The following is a 17,706-nucleotide window of genomic DNA, read 5'->3' on the forward strand; positions in this document are numbered from 1 at the left end:
TGTTTGTGTTACAGTAATAAGGCAGCTAAGTGACTAAGTGGGAAAGGAAAAGGGACAACAGACCTGCCTTTTTTGAAAGGCTGCCCTCTGTTGGCCGCTGTGCAATCCGTGTAGAATGGCAAACTAAAACCGCAACGTCACCGCACGGTTTATATGTTTGGTTAGATTAGAAGGCAAGAACACACCCGCAGAGAAAGCTGGTGAGCGCAGTGACGTTGCACTTTCGACGCTGTCTGATTGGCTCGTCGGCTCCTGGAGTTACCGCGCTTTGACGTTCGATATCTTTTAGAGTGACTGTCAAGTTCCAGGATGTCAGTTGTTCCGCCATTGTACCGCGGTTCCGACCTTCTAATAATCAGCCTGTGACCATCTAAATAGGTATATTACATAATGAGTTTCCCTGCTTGACAAATATTACGGTATTGAGGCGAAAACCTACAATGTTGGAAACATTTTATGGAGGCGCGAATTTCGGTAACAGTTCTTGGGTACTTTTTGGGTTTGATTTTTTTAAGTCCTATGTGTGTGGTCGACCGTCCTTCTCACAATCGTAAATTTTGGTTTAGAAATTTAATAACTAATGTCTTTAGAGCGTACAGATTTTGTTTTGCACGCAAACCGCAGTATTAATTTTATTTGCTTTTTTTCTTGTGGGGGAGTATTTGATGTTTTAAATACTAATGACATAATGACACCGCATTTATTAAACCAAAAGCAGTGTTACGAGTTTTGCTTGAAAACATTTCAGCTCCCGACACGCTAGTCATAATCACAAATACTTCTCGCAAACACGCCGGAGAAAATAGGCACTGTTATATTCTCCAAGACAGAAAGAGGTGTCCCCCAGATATGCTGACGAGCAATATTAACGCGAACGCGTAATCCCGCGAGTCATTCGACACGAGCATCCTACTAACCGAAAACAAAGGCTTCTCCGGTAAGATAAGGAAGAACGACGCGCCATTAATTACGAGGCAATCACCAGACCCTTCTCCGCAACAAGAGCCACCCCGCCCACCTGCACCGACCCCAAACTCGGACACTGGAGCTGTACCGCTCCGCAGGATCATACGGCGCGAGATTGGGAATCTATGAGGCGTCGCGGCGGTCCGCTGCGTATTGTTTGCCCGAGCCGCGGTCACGTTGAGCGCGGGCCGGCGATCGGGCCAGCGGCGGCGACGGATCGTCCATCACGGACGTGACGGGAGGTGCGGGCACGTACGCCTTGTTGGCGAGCGTTAATATCATCTTCAGTGTGATGAAGCAGCGTCCCTTTGGGACAGCGGCAGGGAGTGCGCTGCGACGCCCCGGGACTAAGCGGAAATTGCTTCTGTCTTTCATTAAACGGCGAGCTCGTTTTTTGAATCGCGCTCTTCGCTGGTGCACGCCGGTGGATCATGCCAGGTGCGGGGACTCCCAGTTTTGTTGCAGTAATTTTTTTTTTTGCTTGATGTTGGAAGTCTTCCATTTGCTTGTTTCTTTTTGCCCGTTTACACTAAAAGCGGGCTTAGTATGTAATAGCGCAGTTTTTGCGTTTATAATTAATTTCAGCGTAGTGAAGGCCTAAATCGCTAAACGTTATTCAAAACAAAAATCGAGAACAGAGTATGAACAGACAGAAATACCGTGCTTATCAACTGACGTTAGGAATATTCATCGTAGCAGAGCGTCTTACCTTCCACATGGAATTTCATTTCTTATGAAACTACTATAGGATATATTTGAAAACTTCACGCCCAAGAAATAATGCAAAGGTACATCACCTTAAAGCCCTGTTGTTATTTGAGAAGCAAGTCTGCAGCCTTCTGCACTCTTTTGTATTTGGAAACTATTTAACTATTTTACAATCAAGCTGTGCCTCAAGTGCAGCGCCAGTTATTTCACAATTGCGATATTTCTAGGGCGTTCAAGAGCCATTGCTCATTGGGCATACGCTTGTATACTCGCCAAATGCTCCAAGTGTCTTAGATTCACCTCTACTTTTATCCAATGGCATTGTGTACTTCGCGGAACCGTCAACGCGCATTCCCAGCGCGTTCTCTGCGTTATACTTTGATTGCGTTCCGATGCAGCGAAAATGTATTTTGTAACATGTCCTGGCCATATTCTGCCTTGGAAACTGTCATTTTCTTCTATCGATAAGTGAATAAAATATTGACTGCAATGGTTATGTGCAAATGGCATGTATTTGGGGGTGTGCGCGCGTGATGAAGCTTGTTATAATGACCAGTCAGAATCGCGTAACAGTAGCCGGATGGTCTGTGCGTCGCGATATATAAAATTTCTATTTTGCATTGAATTTTTTTCGACACATATGCGTATTTTTGTGTGCATTCCCTACGATCTTTTTTATTATATTTATATCTCGAAATAACCCTTTAACATCTCAAAAACGGCCATATGCAGCATTGTTGCCCATGATTGAAATTCTCGGTTTGTGGTCGGGAATATTATGAAGTAATTATATTATAGTACTTTATCGCAGCTAGCTGCCGTTCTATTTTATTTTTTCTTACCTTCTCCACCCTCTCACCGAAATGCCCAAAGTCGCAGTAAATACTAAATAAATGAGAAAAAAAATAAACTCACCAAAGAGAGCAATCTGTTTATCATACCTTTCTTGCTGGTGAAGATACATTTATAGTGCAAGCATTTTTTTTTTAATCTTCTTCCGGCGGTATGGTGCATTATGTGAGATATTCGCTGGTAAGCTGCTTCACGCTGTCTCTTTGTTTTACAAGATGCCGCGAACATTTCGTTGAATCAAAATTACACGCTGCTGTATTCTGAACAGTTTATGGATCTCTCAATGTTACGCCGTTTTATCTTGAAGACATCACACATGCATCACAGTCTTATGCTTCGGTCACCCCCCGCTGACCGAAACCTAAGACTAACTACGAAATCGTCAAAACTTTTAGCTTCCCCCCCCCCCCTCTCAATTGGGCACATAATTTTTCTATAGTTTTACACCACATTTTACTTTGGGTTCAACTGCAGCCGACGCTACAAACAGTCGGAGTTAATCAGAAAGCCCCGAAAGTGCACCGACAAGGGATTCACTGTCTTTGAGCGTTTGTTACTGTCGATTAAACCAATCAGGCACCGTGATCGCCTTAAACCTGTCTTTTATTGTATGTCATTGATTTAGAAAGTAAAAGAACCCCCCCCCCCCCGCCCCGCCCCCCCCCCCCAAAACGAAAAGAAAAAAAGGAACGCCGCGACGCTGCCATTTTGGCCCTTTTTGATGGGCTCCATTGAATCCTAGCGTCGACTGCGGCCGGTTTAGAGTGAAACAGAGTTAAGTAGCTTTAAAAATAAAATAAAAAAGGACGATCGCCGGCAGCTTTTTTTAATCGTCTCATAATCGCTCCTCAGCCCGATAAGGTTGCGGCATAGGCCGATACGAACACTAAACAACGCTCACAAAGAGAGAGCCGTCGACGTAATCAACGTATCCCACTGTTTTCTACAATATCAGTGATAATAGCTTTTTGTGAAGAGACCTGAAATCGGCTTGAGTGGTGCGTGCCTCGTTTGTCTGGTCCTGCCGACGTAGCACCCCGTAAAATCAACACTCGCAAACGCTCGCGTGATGTGGCACACTTTCTCACGTAGCGTGAGGTACAAATTGCGCGGAATTCGATTCTCGTCCTCACTTTCCGGTCAGATGATCCAACATTACTGGGGTGCCGTCGCATGACGGCCATCTCTGTGTTCATTCGCGCCAAATGCAATAGAACAAAAAGTAGAGGTTCAGCTGCAACGATAAGGACAAAACACAAACAGGGCGAAAGAGAAACATACACCCCACTGTCTCTGTTTCTCGCTGTCTGTGTTTTGGCCTTATCGTTCCAGCTAACCGTTTACTTTTGAATTATGTACCCACTAGCTCAACGTCAGCCTGTTATGCAATAGGATGTTGAAGATCTGTACACAAAAAAACAGTAAAAAGGCAGACAACGATTGAAAAGTAAACCGGGAAGTAACAGTTGGAACAAAAGTCAGAAAAACAAGATATAAACGAGTAGTCAATTCGACGATAACCGAAGCACGCCGGGCCGATCTACCCGGTCTTCCTCGAACATGAGCCACGCGACAGTATTCACCACGAGCGTTTTGAAGGCTTGGTTTTGCTTAATAAGTATCTCCAACTTCGCCGTGCTACGAACTGGATTTTTGTTTAATCGTAGTGTGAAGCTATTTTCTCGTGTCCCGCTTCCCGCCATAATTTCGACTCTTTCGGAGTTCTCTATCTCCTACGATTAATCAGGGATATGCATTTTCGTTTTGTCGTTTTTAATATTAATGGTTTTGGTTTTCATCTGTGACGATTTCCGGCTCGCCAGTAATCTATGTAAATATTGGGGGAGCCGAGGGTGAAAGACGAGGCAGAGAGCACGTGACAGGCGGCCGACGGAGACGAGACGAGCTGGCGCGAGACATTGCGAGCTGGGGGGCTAACCTCGGCGCGGCGAGCTCGAGGCGAGTTCTCCGCCAAACTCGCCGACCGCCGCGATTGGTCGGCGCCGTGCATGACGACACGCGCCGACACTCCCTAGATCGTGACGTTAACGGAGGGTTTTGAGGCGGTCGGAGAGTTGCATATTCGGAACTCGCGGCGAGATGCGGTGACGTCATTGTGACGTGGCAGAAGCCGCCGCGGATGGGAAAAGCTTGCCGGCTCCGACCTAGGCGAGCTTGGGCGAGTTGGGCGCGAGATCGGGGAGAAGCGTCCAAAATGGCAGCGTTTTTGTTCGTGTTTCGCCGCCGGCGTAGGTACTTAGACCACGCCAATGCGTTTGACATGGATGACGTTGATTTTCAACGACACTATCGCCTCTCGAAAGACGTTGTAAGGTGGCTGTGCGACGAACTGCGTGACGATCCTGGCTTGAGACGGTGGAGCCGTGCACGGACCGTCGTCACCGTTGAACAGCAAGTCCTCGTGGCGTTGCGGTTTTTCGCGACGGGAAGCTACCAGGGGTTGGTGGGGAGCGACCGAAATCTCTCCGTCCACCAGACTACGGTGAGCTCAGCCGTCCGTGCCGTGGCCGTAGCCATCGTTCGCCGCCTGGGCCCCGCGTGGGTCGCTTTCGCCGAGACCGTGGAAGAACGTGCGGCCACACAGGAAGCCTTCCTGCGACGAGGCACCCTCCCGGGCGTCGTTGGGTGCGTCGACGGGACGTTTGTGGCCATCAAGGGTCCGTCACGGTTCGACCGAACCGTCACCAAGGCGTTGTATTGGTGTCGCAAGCTCCACTACGCGCTAAACGTCATGGTGGTAAGTTTCCATTTTTGGCTCCTACCGAGTTTGTAACATGTGGTCACGTTTGTTGTAATCTGAAATCGTTATAAATCGGGGGCTTGGGGGGGGGGGGGGGGGGCGGGCTGGGGGCTGGGGGCAGGGGGCTGGAGTTGAGGTGACTGGGATGTCCACGACTTGGGGTGCGGAGAGGGGGATGGGGGGGTCACAATGCATGTGTATATTTAGGGTCGGCTAAATTTTTTTTTTTTTTTTTTTTTTGGGGGGAGGCCGGTTTGGTTGGGCTCACTGGCTGGCTGGCTGAAGCCCCATAAGCCCTCCCCCTGGCTACGCCCCTGGGTCCGAGTAGTAATTGCTGCACAGCTCTATGGACATTGTAAGAGTGTTGGGAGACGTGCTTCTATTCATAATTTATACCTGTTGATGTGCACCGAAGGCACCGGTAGAAGCATATTGCACAATACTATTGACAGATGCTTATTTCTTTCTCACAGTGCGCGGGATCACTGCTAAGTTGTCTTTTTCAAAATGAAAGGAACGTAACAGATGTACACAAGCTGCGATCATCTGTTTGTCTCTCTCTTATCGCACTCTTATTTGTTGCAGGTGTGCGACGCCAACATGCGAATCCTGGCAGTCGACCCTTCGATGCCTGGCTGCTCACATGACGCCCTTGTGTGGAGGCAGTCTTGGGTGCGGCAGCAGTGCATCGCTGGCAGGCTCATCAGGCACGGGGAGTACCTACTCGGTGAGTGTACCTAAAGTGGCAGCACATTGTCAGCTCGCATGAAAACAAAATGCAGAGTACCCAGACGTTTCTTGACTTTCACATGAACAGATTGCTGTAGAACTATACACCAGTGTTTGGATGACTGGCCTAAAGCAAGGCATCATGCAAAGGCTTACTTTCATGTCCTTGCTCGAGGCTCTGGAGCAGAGATGAGGAATTTAACAGTTCATCTTTAGTGCATTAGGGTCGAAACTGTTGAAATCAAGAAGTGTTGTCAGTTAACCACTGAATTACACTAGGCACTGCGAGAATAGGAAAGAGAGGAGTGGGGTTGATAGGTGCTCCGTGTCCAGCCTCCAGCTGCAAAGAAGCTCCTTCAAGTGTACCATTGCGTTTTATTTCAATCTCATCAAGGTGAGACTCTCGCGGGTAACAGACATGAGAAATACTCTTGGAGATAGCCTCACGGTCCTCATTCCCAGAGCTTCCACAGCATTTTCCAAAAACTCGTTTCCAAGGCGTGTCATCATCACCATAGTCGGTGTCATCTGTAAAAACCTGTTGAGACGGCAAACACCTGATATTGGTTGACAGCTCTGCGGCGTCTCTGGCATGCAAATAAGATATAGCGGTGGTTTCAACAAGTAGTACTCGTTATCAGCACTACTCGGAAACTACAAGGTTAACGCTGAATGCACACCACCTGCTTGTGGAAACGGCATATGGAGGGTCGGACGGGATAAATCAAATTTGGATAAAACACAGCATGTGGTTCACGTATCTGAGATTAGACTTGCTATTTTTCATGCAGGAGACAGTGGGTACCCGTTGGAGCCATGGCTCATGACTCCCGTGCCTGGCCGGCCAGCTGTCTCCACACCTGCCGGGCGTTACAACGCTGCCCACGCCTCAATGAGGTCGGTGGTGGAGCGCTGCATTGGGCTGCTGAAGAGTCGTTTTCGATGCGTGCAAAAACACCGGGTTCTTTACCACCATCCAAGGATCGCCGGCACGATCGTGGCAGCCTGTGCAGTGCTCCACAACATCTGCCTCAGCGCAGGGGAATCGGATCCGGGATCATCGTCGTCGGAATCCGAGTCAAGCAGCGGCTCTGACGATGACAGCGAGGCAGACGAGAGCAGTGACGCAGCACGAGAGCGCAGAATCCTGCAGTCGAGGCGCCTCTACATTGAGGGTAAGGCCATGCGGGACCAGCTTGTGCTTGGAGCTACCACAAGTCATGTGCGTCGTGTACGTCGCCGGCTTCACCGGATCCGCCATCGTGGCCGCCACCAGTGATGGTCTCATACTTTCTAAGTGTAATGCGTGCTCAGTGCTGTGGATGTTCTGCCGGAGCCTTCTAGGACTCCGTGTGTGTGCTTGTACAGTGAGGTCCATGTTGTGCCGGAGCCTCCTCGGACTCCGTGTGTGTGTCTGTATAGTAAGGTCTGTGTTGTGCCGGAGCCTTCTAGGACTCCGTGTGTGTGCTTGTACAGTGAGGTCCATGTTGTGCCGGAGCCTCCTCGGACTCCGTGTGTGTGTCTGTATAGTAAGGTCTGTGTTGTGCCGGAGCCTTTTAGGACTCCGTGTGTGTGCTTGTACAGTGAGGTCCATGTTGTGCCGGAGCCTCCTCGGACTCCGTGTGTGTGTCTGTATAGTGAGGTCTGTGTTGTGCCGGAGCCTTCTAGGACTCCGTGTGTGTGCCTGTACAGTGAGGTGTGTTTACTGCCGGAGCTTGCTCGGACTCCGTGTGTGTGCCTGTACAGTGAAGTCTGTGTTGTGCCAGAGCCTTCTCGGACTCCGTGTGTGTGCCTGTATTGTGAGGTCTGCATTGTGCCGGATCCTACTTGGACTTCGTGTGTGTGTGTGTGTTTGCCTGTGGGTGAGGTGTGTTTACTGCCGGAGCTTGCTTGGACTTCGTGTTTGTGTACAGTGTTTCCACTGTCCTTTTCGCAAGATTCGCAGGTATGTGGATCCTATGCAGTGTTTTGAGCTTTTTGTTTGGTGTTCTTTTGACAAGTTTCACGTGTACGGGTGTCACGTGAGAAGAAGTAGTGAGCGACGTCATGTTTGATGTTCTTTTTTGCAAGTTTCACACGTACGGGTGCCTCAGGAGAACAAGTAGTGACTCTGACGTCATGTTTGATGTACATTTTTGCAAGTTTCACATGTATGGGTGTTCCGTGAGGGCAAGTAGTGACCCTGATGTCGTGTTTGATGTTCTTTTTTGCAAGTTTCACACGTACGGGTGCCTCAGGAGAACAAGTAGTGACTCTGACGTCATGTTTGATGTACATTTTTGTAAGTTTCACATGTATGGGTGTTCCGTGAGGGCAAGTTGTGACCCTGATGTCGTGTTTGATGTTCTTTTTTGCAAGTTTCACACGTACGGGTGCCTCAGGAGAACAAGTAGTGACTCTGACGTCATGTTTGATGTACATTTTTGCAAGTTTCACATGTATGGGTGTTCCGTGAGGGCAAGTTGTGACCCTGATGTCGTGTTTGATGTTCTTTTTTTTAAGTTTCACACGTACGGGTGCCTCAGGAGAACAAGTAGTGACTCTGACGTCATGTCTGATGTACATTTTTGCAAGTTTCACATGTATGGGTGTTCCGTGAGGGCAAGTAGTGACCCTGATGTCGTGTTTGATGTTCTTTTTTGCAAGTTTCACACGTACGGGCGGCTCAGCAGGATGTGTTTTTGCATTAGACTTTTGTTGCGGCATTTCTGCAAGTGTACGGATGAAGGTACCTTATGCAGTGATGCCCGGCTAGCAAAGTGTTTGCTAGAGGGGAAAGGAGCTGGTATCAACACCTTTACCCACGCATCTGTTGAACCATTGATGGAGCACATTGCCGGGCAGTTTATAACTCTTCTCTCAACAGTTGCTTCCGAGGAGGCTCATGGGCTCTTGTTAAACTCAACTGACAAATGTAGTTTGTTATACGCCCTGTTTTCGTCAGCCAACATGCATTGTTCAAGATTTCGCTTGGTGTACAGATTCCTCGGTGCTTGCAGAGGTTGCGAGGTATCTAAAACTTCAGAAAAAGCGCTTGTGAAAAAACTTTTTCACAACATGCATATAGTTGTCGGTCCCTGCCTGTGAATGAATAGGTCACACTGACGCATAGCTTAAGGCAAACAGAACTCGCTCTCAGTTCTAATCTTTATGGGGAAGAATGTTTGATGGCTGCAAGAACAGGGGCCTTGCAGTCCAGAGCTTGCACAGCTGGTTTCACGAGCTCTTCAAGACAGAGGCTTTGGGTATCTCCTAGTCGCAATGCTTTTCAAGGACGGGGTGGGGGGGATATTAGCTCAGCCTCGCAACTTTTGTCGTTACGAGGGAAAAGGTTACATGATTTGTTGTTATTGATGGAAATGAGGGTTAATTTGTTTACATGTTCCATGTCCCTCGTAGGTTGGGACGCCAGCTTTTGTTACAAAAGGTCATACGGCCACCTACATAATCAAGAGCGGCAGTAGTTCATTTCACAGAATGTTCCAGATTTCTCCACGTAAATGTTTGTGAAACATGCTAGAAAAGAAATAAAATGACCACATCTTGTAAAACATCTTTGTTGACAATGATTCATAGAATACTATTAGGAATACAGTCGCCCACCAATTTTTCGGATGCAGATAACTCACACTTGTTCGATATTTCTGGCCTAAAGGAGGAACCGTCACCTACCCGATAGAAAGAGTGCATATTCACAACTGATGTATCGGACAGCTTGAAGTCCGAACGTTTGATTTTTTGGAAAAAAATCGTCGCGGGCGATCACCACGAAGCACCACCGCCGTGCGGCTATTTTTAATTCTTGGTTTGGCAGGCCTCATTGAGTACTGCTAAGTTTACTGCTACGTGATGCTGTATGGGTTTTTTTCTTTTATTCTAGCTGCTTTTCATTATCATCATCATTGTTGTTACCATTTTTCTTTGTTGATTCGCCATTGTAGTTGTGGACTTGCGCCTCATCTCGACCTCGTTTCGGTGGATCGTGTTTTTGGAAAACACTAGCTTGGACGTCATTGCCCATCTGTTCTTCGCTGCTATGATGTTTTGCTAAGAAGCGCAGAAAGTACTCGACCATAACGCTAGAAAAGAAGGCAGCAATTCTCAAGTTAATAAAAAGTTGCTGAACGCAAACGGGCGTAACCTAAAACAAGGCGCGTTGACATAACCCGAAGTAAGCTACTATTTATGGCTTTTTTAAGCCGGCTTAGACGTAATAAAGGCAGTTTTTTAATCTGCTGAATTTTCAGACTACTATCTTATTCAGACGGTTTTTCAATCAGTGCGAAGTCCGAAAAATCAATTGGCGACTGTATACATTGTCCTAAAAATAATTATGCAGGACTACAAACTCTGTTGCATTTCATAAAAAAAAAACGGGTAGGAGTGACTTAGTCCAACTGCGGCGGTGTTGGGGGCCTGCTCGGCACAAGCACGACGCGCTGGAATGTGGTGGCCAACATGGCCACAAGCAGCAGGAGTGCTCTGGGCACCTGCATGGCCGCAGCCTGCTGTTCCATGGCTGCGGCTTGCTGCTCCATCGCCGCAGCCTGCCGCTCCATCGCTGCAGCCTGCCGTTCCATGGCAGCTGCCTGCCGTTCCGTTGCGCTGCATTGTCGCCTCATTTCGGTTAGCAGCGATTCCACGTGCTGGAATGATAAGAGGTGCATAAGATAACTCGGTTCACAAAAAGTTGCCTGTTTGTCACCATCAACCTGTTTCAACACTCGGTACTCCACATATTTTGGACATGTCCCCAAGACAAGTAAGGCCTGTTGCTGTTTCCAATTGCCCGAACATCATTTTGTTGATATGTTGTTCAACGACATGCGCAATTTAAAGAATATCAGAATGTATATTATTTTAATACCAGTGTATCATGCAACTTGCAGCAATCGGAGCCATCAGTCTAATCAGATGACCTGATAAATCTATAAATTGGAAGCACCCCATAATTTGAACATTTCATACTTGCTTTGCTTATGATCATTCTTCCGAATGATTTGGCTTTCTGGAATTTACTGTCGGGACATAAACAACGGAAACACTGATTATGATGATTCCGAAATAACTCTAAGTACCTCCCCCCCCCTCTGTGTGATTGTCGAAAGGAAATTTTGGGCCGGGTATTGCCGTATATATAGCATCTATCTTTCTCTAGTCAATCTGTAATTTTCCCTGGTCACGCCTGTACCAGGAACACCAAATTGTAATAGCTGTTATTTTTCTCATCATTAGACCATCAATTCTGTACCATAACCGTGCTGCTGAAAGGATAGGAGACAGCAAAGGCATGCACTAACAAATATTGGTACATGCACATGCACCAAGACATGTCAGATGACATCAGCCACCGAGGCAAATGCCGCTTGAGGAAATAGGTCCCATACCCGTTCCGAAGCAGCAGCCCTCGCCTCTGCGAGGTCCACCAGGCGTCGTTGGTCTTGAACATATTCCTCGGCAGCATCATGGCCCCCCTTGCGTTTTCGACGCCGTGGTGCCCGTACAGGACACTGTGCAAGGGTGGTTGACTGGCTGGGAACTAAGGGCGAAAGCAATTGTAAACAAAGTATGAGGTGGACGAGACACAGCCAGTAAGCAGCAAGCAAGGACTCTTTGCCAAGCTCCATGTGCTATCTCAAAAAGTATTAGAAACACCTGATAAATACCATAATATGCCCAGAATGTGCATGTTTCACAGTACATGTAAGGGTGCTACTTTTAAAATGTGTGGAAATTATTCAGAAGGTAACTTGGCCACCCAACTGATTGAACTGACCCGTCGTGTCGGCTGCTTCTCCAAGCACACCCGTGCACGGCAGTCAAGGCTGACGCAGGTGCAACAATTCTGAACGTTAAGGCCTGCCATATGCTATGTATATTTTGTGCAATATTTTTTTCTTTTTAACTGAACATGTGCTTAGACACTAATTTTTCAGAAATCTCACACTTCGATTGCACATTTCCTCAGTATTTTCAGGCAGCACTCTTAATGTGGCCCACATATTGCTCTTCCATGCAGTTATCTTATGGACGCGTGCATTGTCAGACCTCGAGTCTGAATGTAATGTAATAAGCCATGCATTTGTCTTAATTTAGGATCATTCTTAAATTTGTTCTCACAGGCAGGACATATATGATTCGAAACACTGATAGCAATGCTTGCTATAGTAAGAAACTTACCGGATGTGTCGGTCGTGCCCTCATTTCCAGGTGACAAAAGCCTGGAAGCTGGTGGTGCAGCTTGGTGTCCTGTTTATATTTGTTCATATTATGAAGGACACATATCAACTGAAACACAGACAGCATTGCTTAGTATATTGAGCAACTTACTGGATGCACCGCTTGTCCCTGCAATCTCCCCAACCGAAACTCTTGGTGGCGACTCGGGTGAATGTGGTGGTGGTGCACCCTGAAAGTGGTGCAGGGTTTTGAAGGTAAATATCTCCGTCGTCTAATGGCAAGAGGGACTTAGAGACGGAGGCAAAACAATACTTTTTGGTGAAATGGAAAATGGGGAAACTTATTGCTGTATGCTTCAGCAATATTTACAGGTGTCGACACTGCACTATGAAACAACATTCAGAAAACTGTGTTTTGCTTTTCTTTTAGGCTGTGGCTAGGGTTCCCTCCAGACAGAAAAATTGTCATCACTAGGGTCCTGTCGAGACGGAAAGTTAACAAACCTTGTAGACTTCCGTCCAGACAGAATCACATTCACCACTGGAGGTCCATGCAGAGAGAGAACTCTAGCCGCCGCTCAAATTCCGTCCAAACTAAAGAGAAACACGCGACAAGCTCCGTCGAGCTACACGGGGGTTGGTCGCTATATGCTGGTGCCCCTAATCCATTTTCGGAGTAACAACTGGCAATGTTCCAGTGTCAAGTTTAATTTAGTCTTTAAGTTAATTGCGATTGTCCCAGCAATCATGTTTTTTTTAAGTTTGTATTTATTGAAAGCCAGGTACAGTGAATGTGGTGGATCATTTTCAAAGTTTTATTTAGGAATGACAACCATTCTAATGCAAGACCTGAGGCGGGGTGTATTCTTATAATGACGGAGCAGTTCCTGTCTCCACTTCCCTCAACGTTTCTCCTAGATTGCAGCATATAGTTTTGTAATTAGTTTTGAACAAAAAGAAGCTTGTGTTGTGCCTCCAGGTTGCAAATATTCACAAAAAATATCCTTAGCGTCCGAAAAAATTGACTGAGAGCTTCTTATTGTTTTTCAATCTTGAAGACGAAAAGACAAAATGCTATCCACTAGGCCCTCTGGACGGAACCCTGCTGGGCCTGCTACCGTTCCACCTGGACAGAACTCTCCTGCGTCTGCTGCTGTTCAGACTGGACTGAACTCTAGACACTCCATTCCTCTTATGTTCTTTAGACTTGTCACATTCTGATCCCAAGCAGATCAGTGTGCATGCTCCATGCTCATTTCAAAACCATGAAACAAAAAAATAACCACATTGGAAAAATCGGCATGTTAGATGGAAGTTTACCCCTTATGTTCCGATGCAGCCTCTTATTCATGTAGATATCCTCGCCAGATAGCACACTTATGTGGTGTGCTCGACACTTGGCCCAAAATCCGTAGAATGTGCTAAGCGACCAGCCTCAATTTCTCGGTGTCCATATATAATACACCTGTATAGGTCCTATGCACAAATAGTCTACTTAGCGCGTCCCAATTTTTCTTGTTTATGTACAATCATTTCAGCTTTAGAGAAGCTTACGTTCTTACCTCTGGCCGACCAGGCAGCTTCACGGAGCCGCAATCGTTAGATGCGTCGTGGCCAACGACGTCCAGAACGACGCCGGCCTCGCCGGGCACCGAGCCGCCGCCTGTACCGCTGGGCAGGAACGTCGAAAAATGAGTTCTTTCTGATTCGCAGGTATACACAGATTGCACTGACGGGAATTAGGAGATCACAGGGCTCCCTCTAGATATCATTGTGGCTCCGTAAGGCCAGCGTTCCCGAACAATGACGGGCACATACAGGTTACACATCAAGGATCAAGGGTCACTACTACTCACCCACTGCTCTGGCGGAAATCTACTGCCTTTTTTTTGGCCCAGGACACCTTGTCCGTCCAGTAATGTCGCCACCGGGCGGGCGACTTTGTGGCTGGTCCGAGGGCGTTCAGTTCAGCCGTGAGCTGTCTCCACAGCTTTTCTTTGCTTTCGCGCGTTACCCCTCCTGTAAAATCACTGGCGGCGCGTGTAATTTGCGGGTGGTCGCGCATGAATGAATACAAGTGCTCTTGTTGAGCAGCAGAAGCTCGAGGCTGCAGTCTTTTAGCTTGCATCGCGCTTTCTTGGCCGTCGTCCATGGTGTTCTATTCGCCCGCGTTCGCTCATAGCAGACGAACAGCATGCTCGCAGTGATTCCTATAAACATATGGGTTTTTACAGCAATTCGCTACCAGGAATACAATTTATTATTACCTAAAGGCTTTGATAATTAGCATCCATGCTTTTTCCGATTTTTATTTGTCATTTCCGATTTAAATCAAATTAAACCCTTCACTGCGGAGCGTAGGGGCAAATCGGAGCTACGCTGGGGAACTCGCCGACGTCGGGGGGGTCGGAAATGTAAGAGGAGGAGTGGGAAACTCGCCGGGGCGGAGTTAAAAGAAGCTCCTCCCCTCCCTCGCGACGCTGCATCGGAGGGATTCCCGCCGAGGCGAGCTTAGCCCCCCTGAGCGAGGCTGGAAGCTGGACAAAGAACGACGGAGCCGGGGCTGCCTAGCCTGGCCCATAACGAACCCCGGAGCGGTCCACCAGCAAGGTCTGGAGCAAGACCGGTGGAAACGGCGAGCCCGGGCCATATGACCTGGGCTTTGACGATCCCGGGGTGGTTCCGCAGCGAGACTCGGGCATTGATAGTCCGGGACAGCCAGCCTACGCAGCGCTGGCGTGGGAAAGGCGATCCGCAGGCCTGGACACGGACCCCGACTGTGAGCTCTGATCGACGGGCGACAACAGAGGTCGGCGGGCCTGGACTACCGGCTCTCGACGACGGGCAACCGAGAGGTACAGTTAACCCATTCGCTGTCTTCTCGTTGCAATGTGTGATTCCCTGGGTGACGGGCGGAACGCATACCGATCGGGCGACGATTATTAGGATAGAGGGACCTCCCCCATAAAGAACCCCACATTAAAATGGCGCCCAACGTGGGGCCCGTTCGGTATGTCTCTGCTTCTAGTCGTCCCCAGAGAGTCCCACGGATTCGTTGAGCGGGTTGTTCACTAACGCTAACGATGCTCGTTGAGACAAAGTATTTCGGAATTTTGGTGACTTATCTCACAGCAGAGCTCAGCAGGTGTCTCCTCGAATCGAGCACTTAAAGGTCTCGAAGGACGAGGTTGCGGACGCGCTTTCTCGGGTACCTCAGAATAGTGGTTGGCAGAAGGTGACGCAACCGGGGGGAACACGAGGAGCGCGGTTAAGATGTAAGAAAGTCATCTTCGGAGGCAGAAGAGAGGAACGGCAGGTTCGCTGGAAGGCAGGATACCGACTGGCAGGAGGGGAAACAGCCAGGATGTATTGAATATTTAGGATTTAGGCTTGGAGTGATGCGGTGAGCCAGTAAGCGCTTGTCGAGGCTCGGGGTGCAGATGGGGTTTTGTCAGTGGGTGTCGGAAAGATTGCGGAAATTGCAGTTGACACCGGGAACACTGGCGGTCGAGATTGTCAGCGGGTGTTGGATAAACTGGCGTAAATTGCAGTTGACACCGGGAACGCTGGCAGGCGAGTTAAGGAGCAGTATGATTTGTAACCGCTGGGCCAAGACGGCTAGTTGCTTCGCGTCACTCCAACAACCGAGGAAAGGCAGAGGGACGACTCTCCCTTGAGGGGGTCGTTCCGAGAAAGCTGCGAAATGTTTTATCGGATACTTTTTTGGCTTCACTCTGACCGGTCGTGGCAGTGACAGCAAGACTTTTAATAAGTTATGTCGCGTCACGACCTGGCCGGGGATGAGGCGGTAGACATTTAGGTGGCTTGTAGTTGTCCAGCTTGCCTTGAGGCGTGAACGGTTTAAGCGGGCTTGCTCGCTGAGCTACCGCCCCCTCCGAGGACCGAGCAGTCCCTAGAGCTCGTATGCACGTGGACGGAATGGGACGCTGACACTTACATCGAGTAGCACATGGTATATGTAGCCGTTGCCGAATTGCGGGTATGGTATTTGGTCGTCCCGTCACAGGCTTTGGATCCCTTCGCTTGCGCAAAATATGGACTAGGTTTACGCCATCGTTACCTGTTCTGAAGGAAACTCACGCTCTGAGCAACGCAGCTAGTGGTTTTGCCGCATCGCTTGCCCCGACATGAGAAGGGCACCCGAGGCATAAAGACGCGAGCGTCGTGTCTTACTTCTAGGCTTACTCGGCGAGATAAAAACGAGGAGGCTTGCCCGGTTCACATCGCTGACTTAAAGGATACTACCGTTGTCGCGATGGGGAAGACGTATAACATGAAGTTGCGGTAGGACACAAGGAATCCCCTGTTCTTGGCGACCCAGGAGCGAGCTCTGGAACGCAGACTTGCTGAGTTGGCCGCATGGTACACGAACCCGTCGGCAAGCTATGTGGTGGTAGAGGCTATGGCCACTGCCACAATCTGCGGCAGAGTACTTGTTCGTTGTGTGTTGTTTTAACACTTTGTTCTGCGCAGAATAGCTTCTTGGAAAGACTGCCGTAGACGGCGTAACCCAGGAAGCCCACCGGGAGGGAAAACTGGCCATTCGTTTTCCCAAGTGCTCAGGGTGGCTGACAGTTGTTCGGCCTGACGAACGGTTCAGGCGGGCAGTTCTAAGCCCGCTGTGACCTCTAAGCGGAACGGGGCAAGTCCGTCTGCGTCGGCCGGACCAGCTTAGAGCAAGCCCCCTGCTGCATCGCGGTGAGTGGGACAGCGAGCGACAGACAGGTCGGCATTGTCTGACGGGTTCGCTAGCCACCACCACCTACACCGCTTTCGGACGCTGCAACTTGGGCACTCCGGCAACAGCAACAGCGGCCGCCCATGAAGCCCAGCGGCTTCCTGAGGCCCATGTAGTCCCCCGAAGTCCGGGCCTTGAGGGGGGGAGAGTGTGGGAGCCGAGGGTGAAAGACGAGGCAGAGAGCACGTGACAGGCGGCCGACGGAGACGAGACGAGCTGGCGCGAGACATTGCGAGCTGAGCGAGGCTGGAAGCTGGACAAAGAACGACGGAGCCGGGGCTGCCTAGCCTGGCCGATAACGAACCCCGGAGCGGTCCATTAGCGAGGTCTGGAGCAAGACCGGTGGAAACGGCGAGCCCGGGCCATATGACCTGGGCTTTGACGATCCCGGGGTGGTTCCGCAGCGAGACTCGGGCATTGATAGCCCGGGACAGCCAGCCTACGCAGCGCTGGCGTGGGAAAGGCGATCCGCAGGCCTGGACACGGCCCCCTACTGTGAGCTCTGACCGACGGGCGACAACAAAGGTCGGCGGGCCTGGACTACCGGCTCTCGACGACGGGCAACCGAGAGGTACAGTTAACCCATTCGCTGTCTTCTCGTTGCAATGTGTGATTCCCTGGGTGACGGGCGGAACGCATACCGATCGGGCGACGATTATTAGGATAGAGGGACCTCCCCCATAAAGAACCCCACAATATATATATATATATATATACATATATTTAATTTTTTTATCGGAAGGGTTCTATGA

At 49.1% G+C, this 17,706-nt stretch overlaps 2 protein-coding genes across 2 annotated transcripts; one reads left to right on the top strand and one right to left on the bottom strand.

Moving 5' to 3' along the window:
• Positions 1-4,674: 4,674 nt before the first annotated feature.
• LOC115309649 (putative nuclease HARBI1) lies at positions 4,675-9,571 on the top strand. The gene is made up of 3 exons (XM_029967894.4): positions 4,675-5,284; positions 5,873-6,014; positions 6,808-9,571. The coding sequence occupies exons 1-3, from the start codon at positions 4,742-4,744 to the stop codon at positions 7,293-7,295; spliced, it is 1,173 nt and encodes a 390-aa protein (XP_029823754.1). The 5' UTR covers positions 4,675-4,741; the 3' UTR covers positions 7,296-9,571.
• A 449-nt stretch (positions 9,572-10,020) lies between these two features.
• Positions 10,021-14,564, bottom strand: LOC120838702. The gene is made up of 6 exons (XM_040208730.3): positions 14,052-14,564; positions 13,758-13,866; positions 12,347-12,425; positions 12,197-12,265; positions 11,404-11,555; positions 10,021-10,662 (listed from the first exon to the last, which is right to left on the bottom strand). The coding sequence occupies exons 1-6, from the start codon at positions 14,345-14,347 to the stop codon at positions 10,405-10,407; spliced, it is 963 nt and encodes a 320-aa protein (XP_040064664.1). The 5' UTR covers positions 14,348-14,564; the 3' UTR covers positions 10,021-10,404.
• Between the last annotated feature and the right edge of the window lie 3,142 nt (positions 14,565-17,706).

This window comes from Ixodes scapularis, unplaced genomic scaffold, assembly GCF_016920785.2.
Source record: "Ixodes scapularis isolate PalLabHiFi unplaced genomic scaffold, ASM1692078v2 PGA_scaffold0__279_contigs__length_252992795, whole genome shotgun sequence".
Classification (NCBI taxonomy): domain Eukaryota; kingdom Metazoa; phylum Arthropoda; class Arachnida; order Ixodida; family Ixodidae; genus Ixodes; species Ixodes scapularis.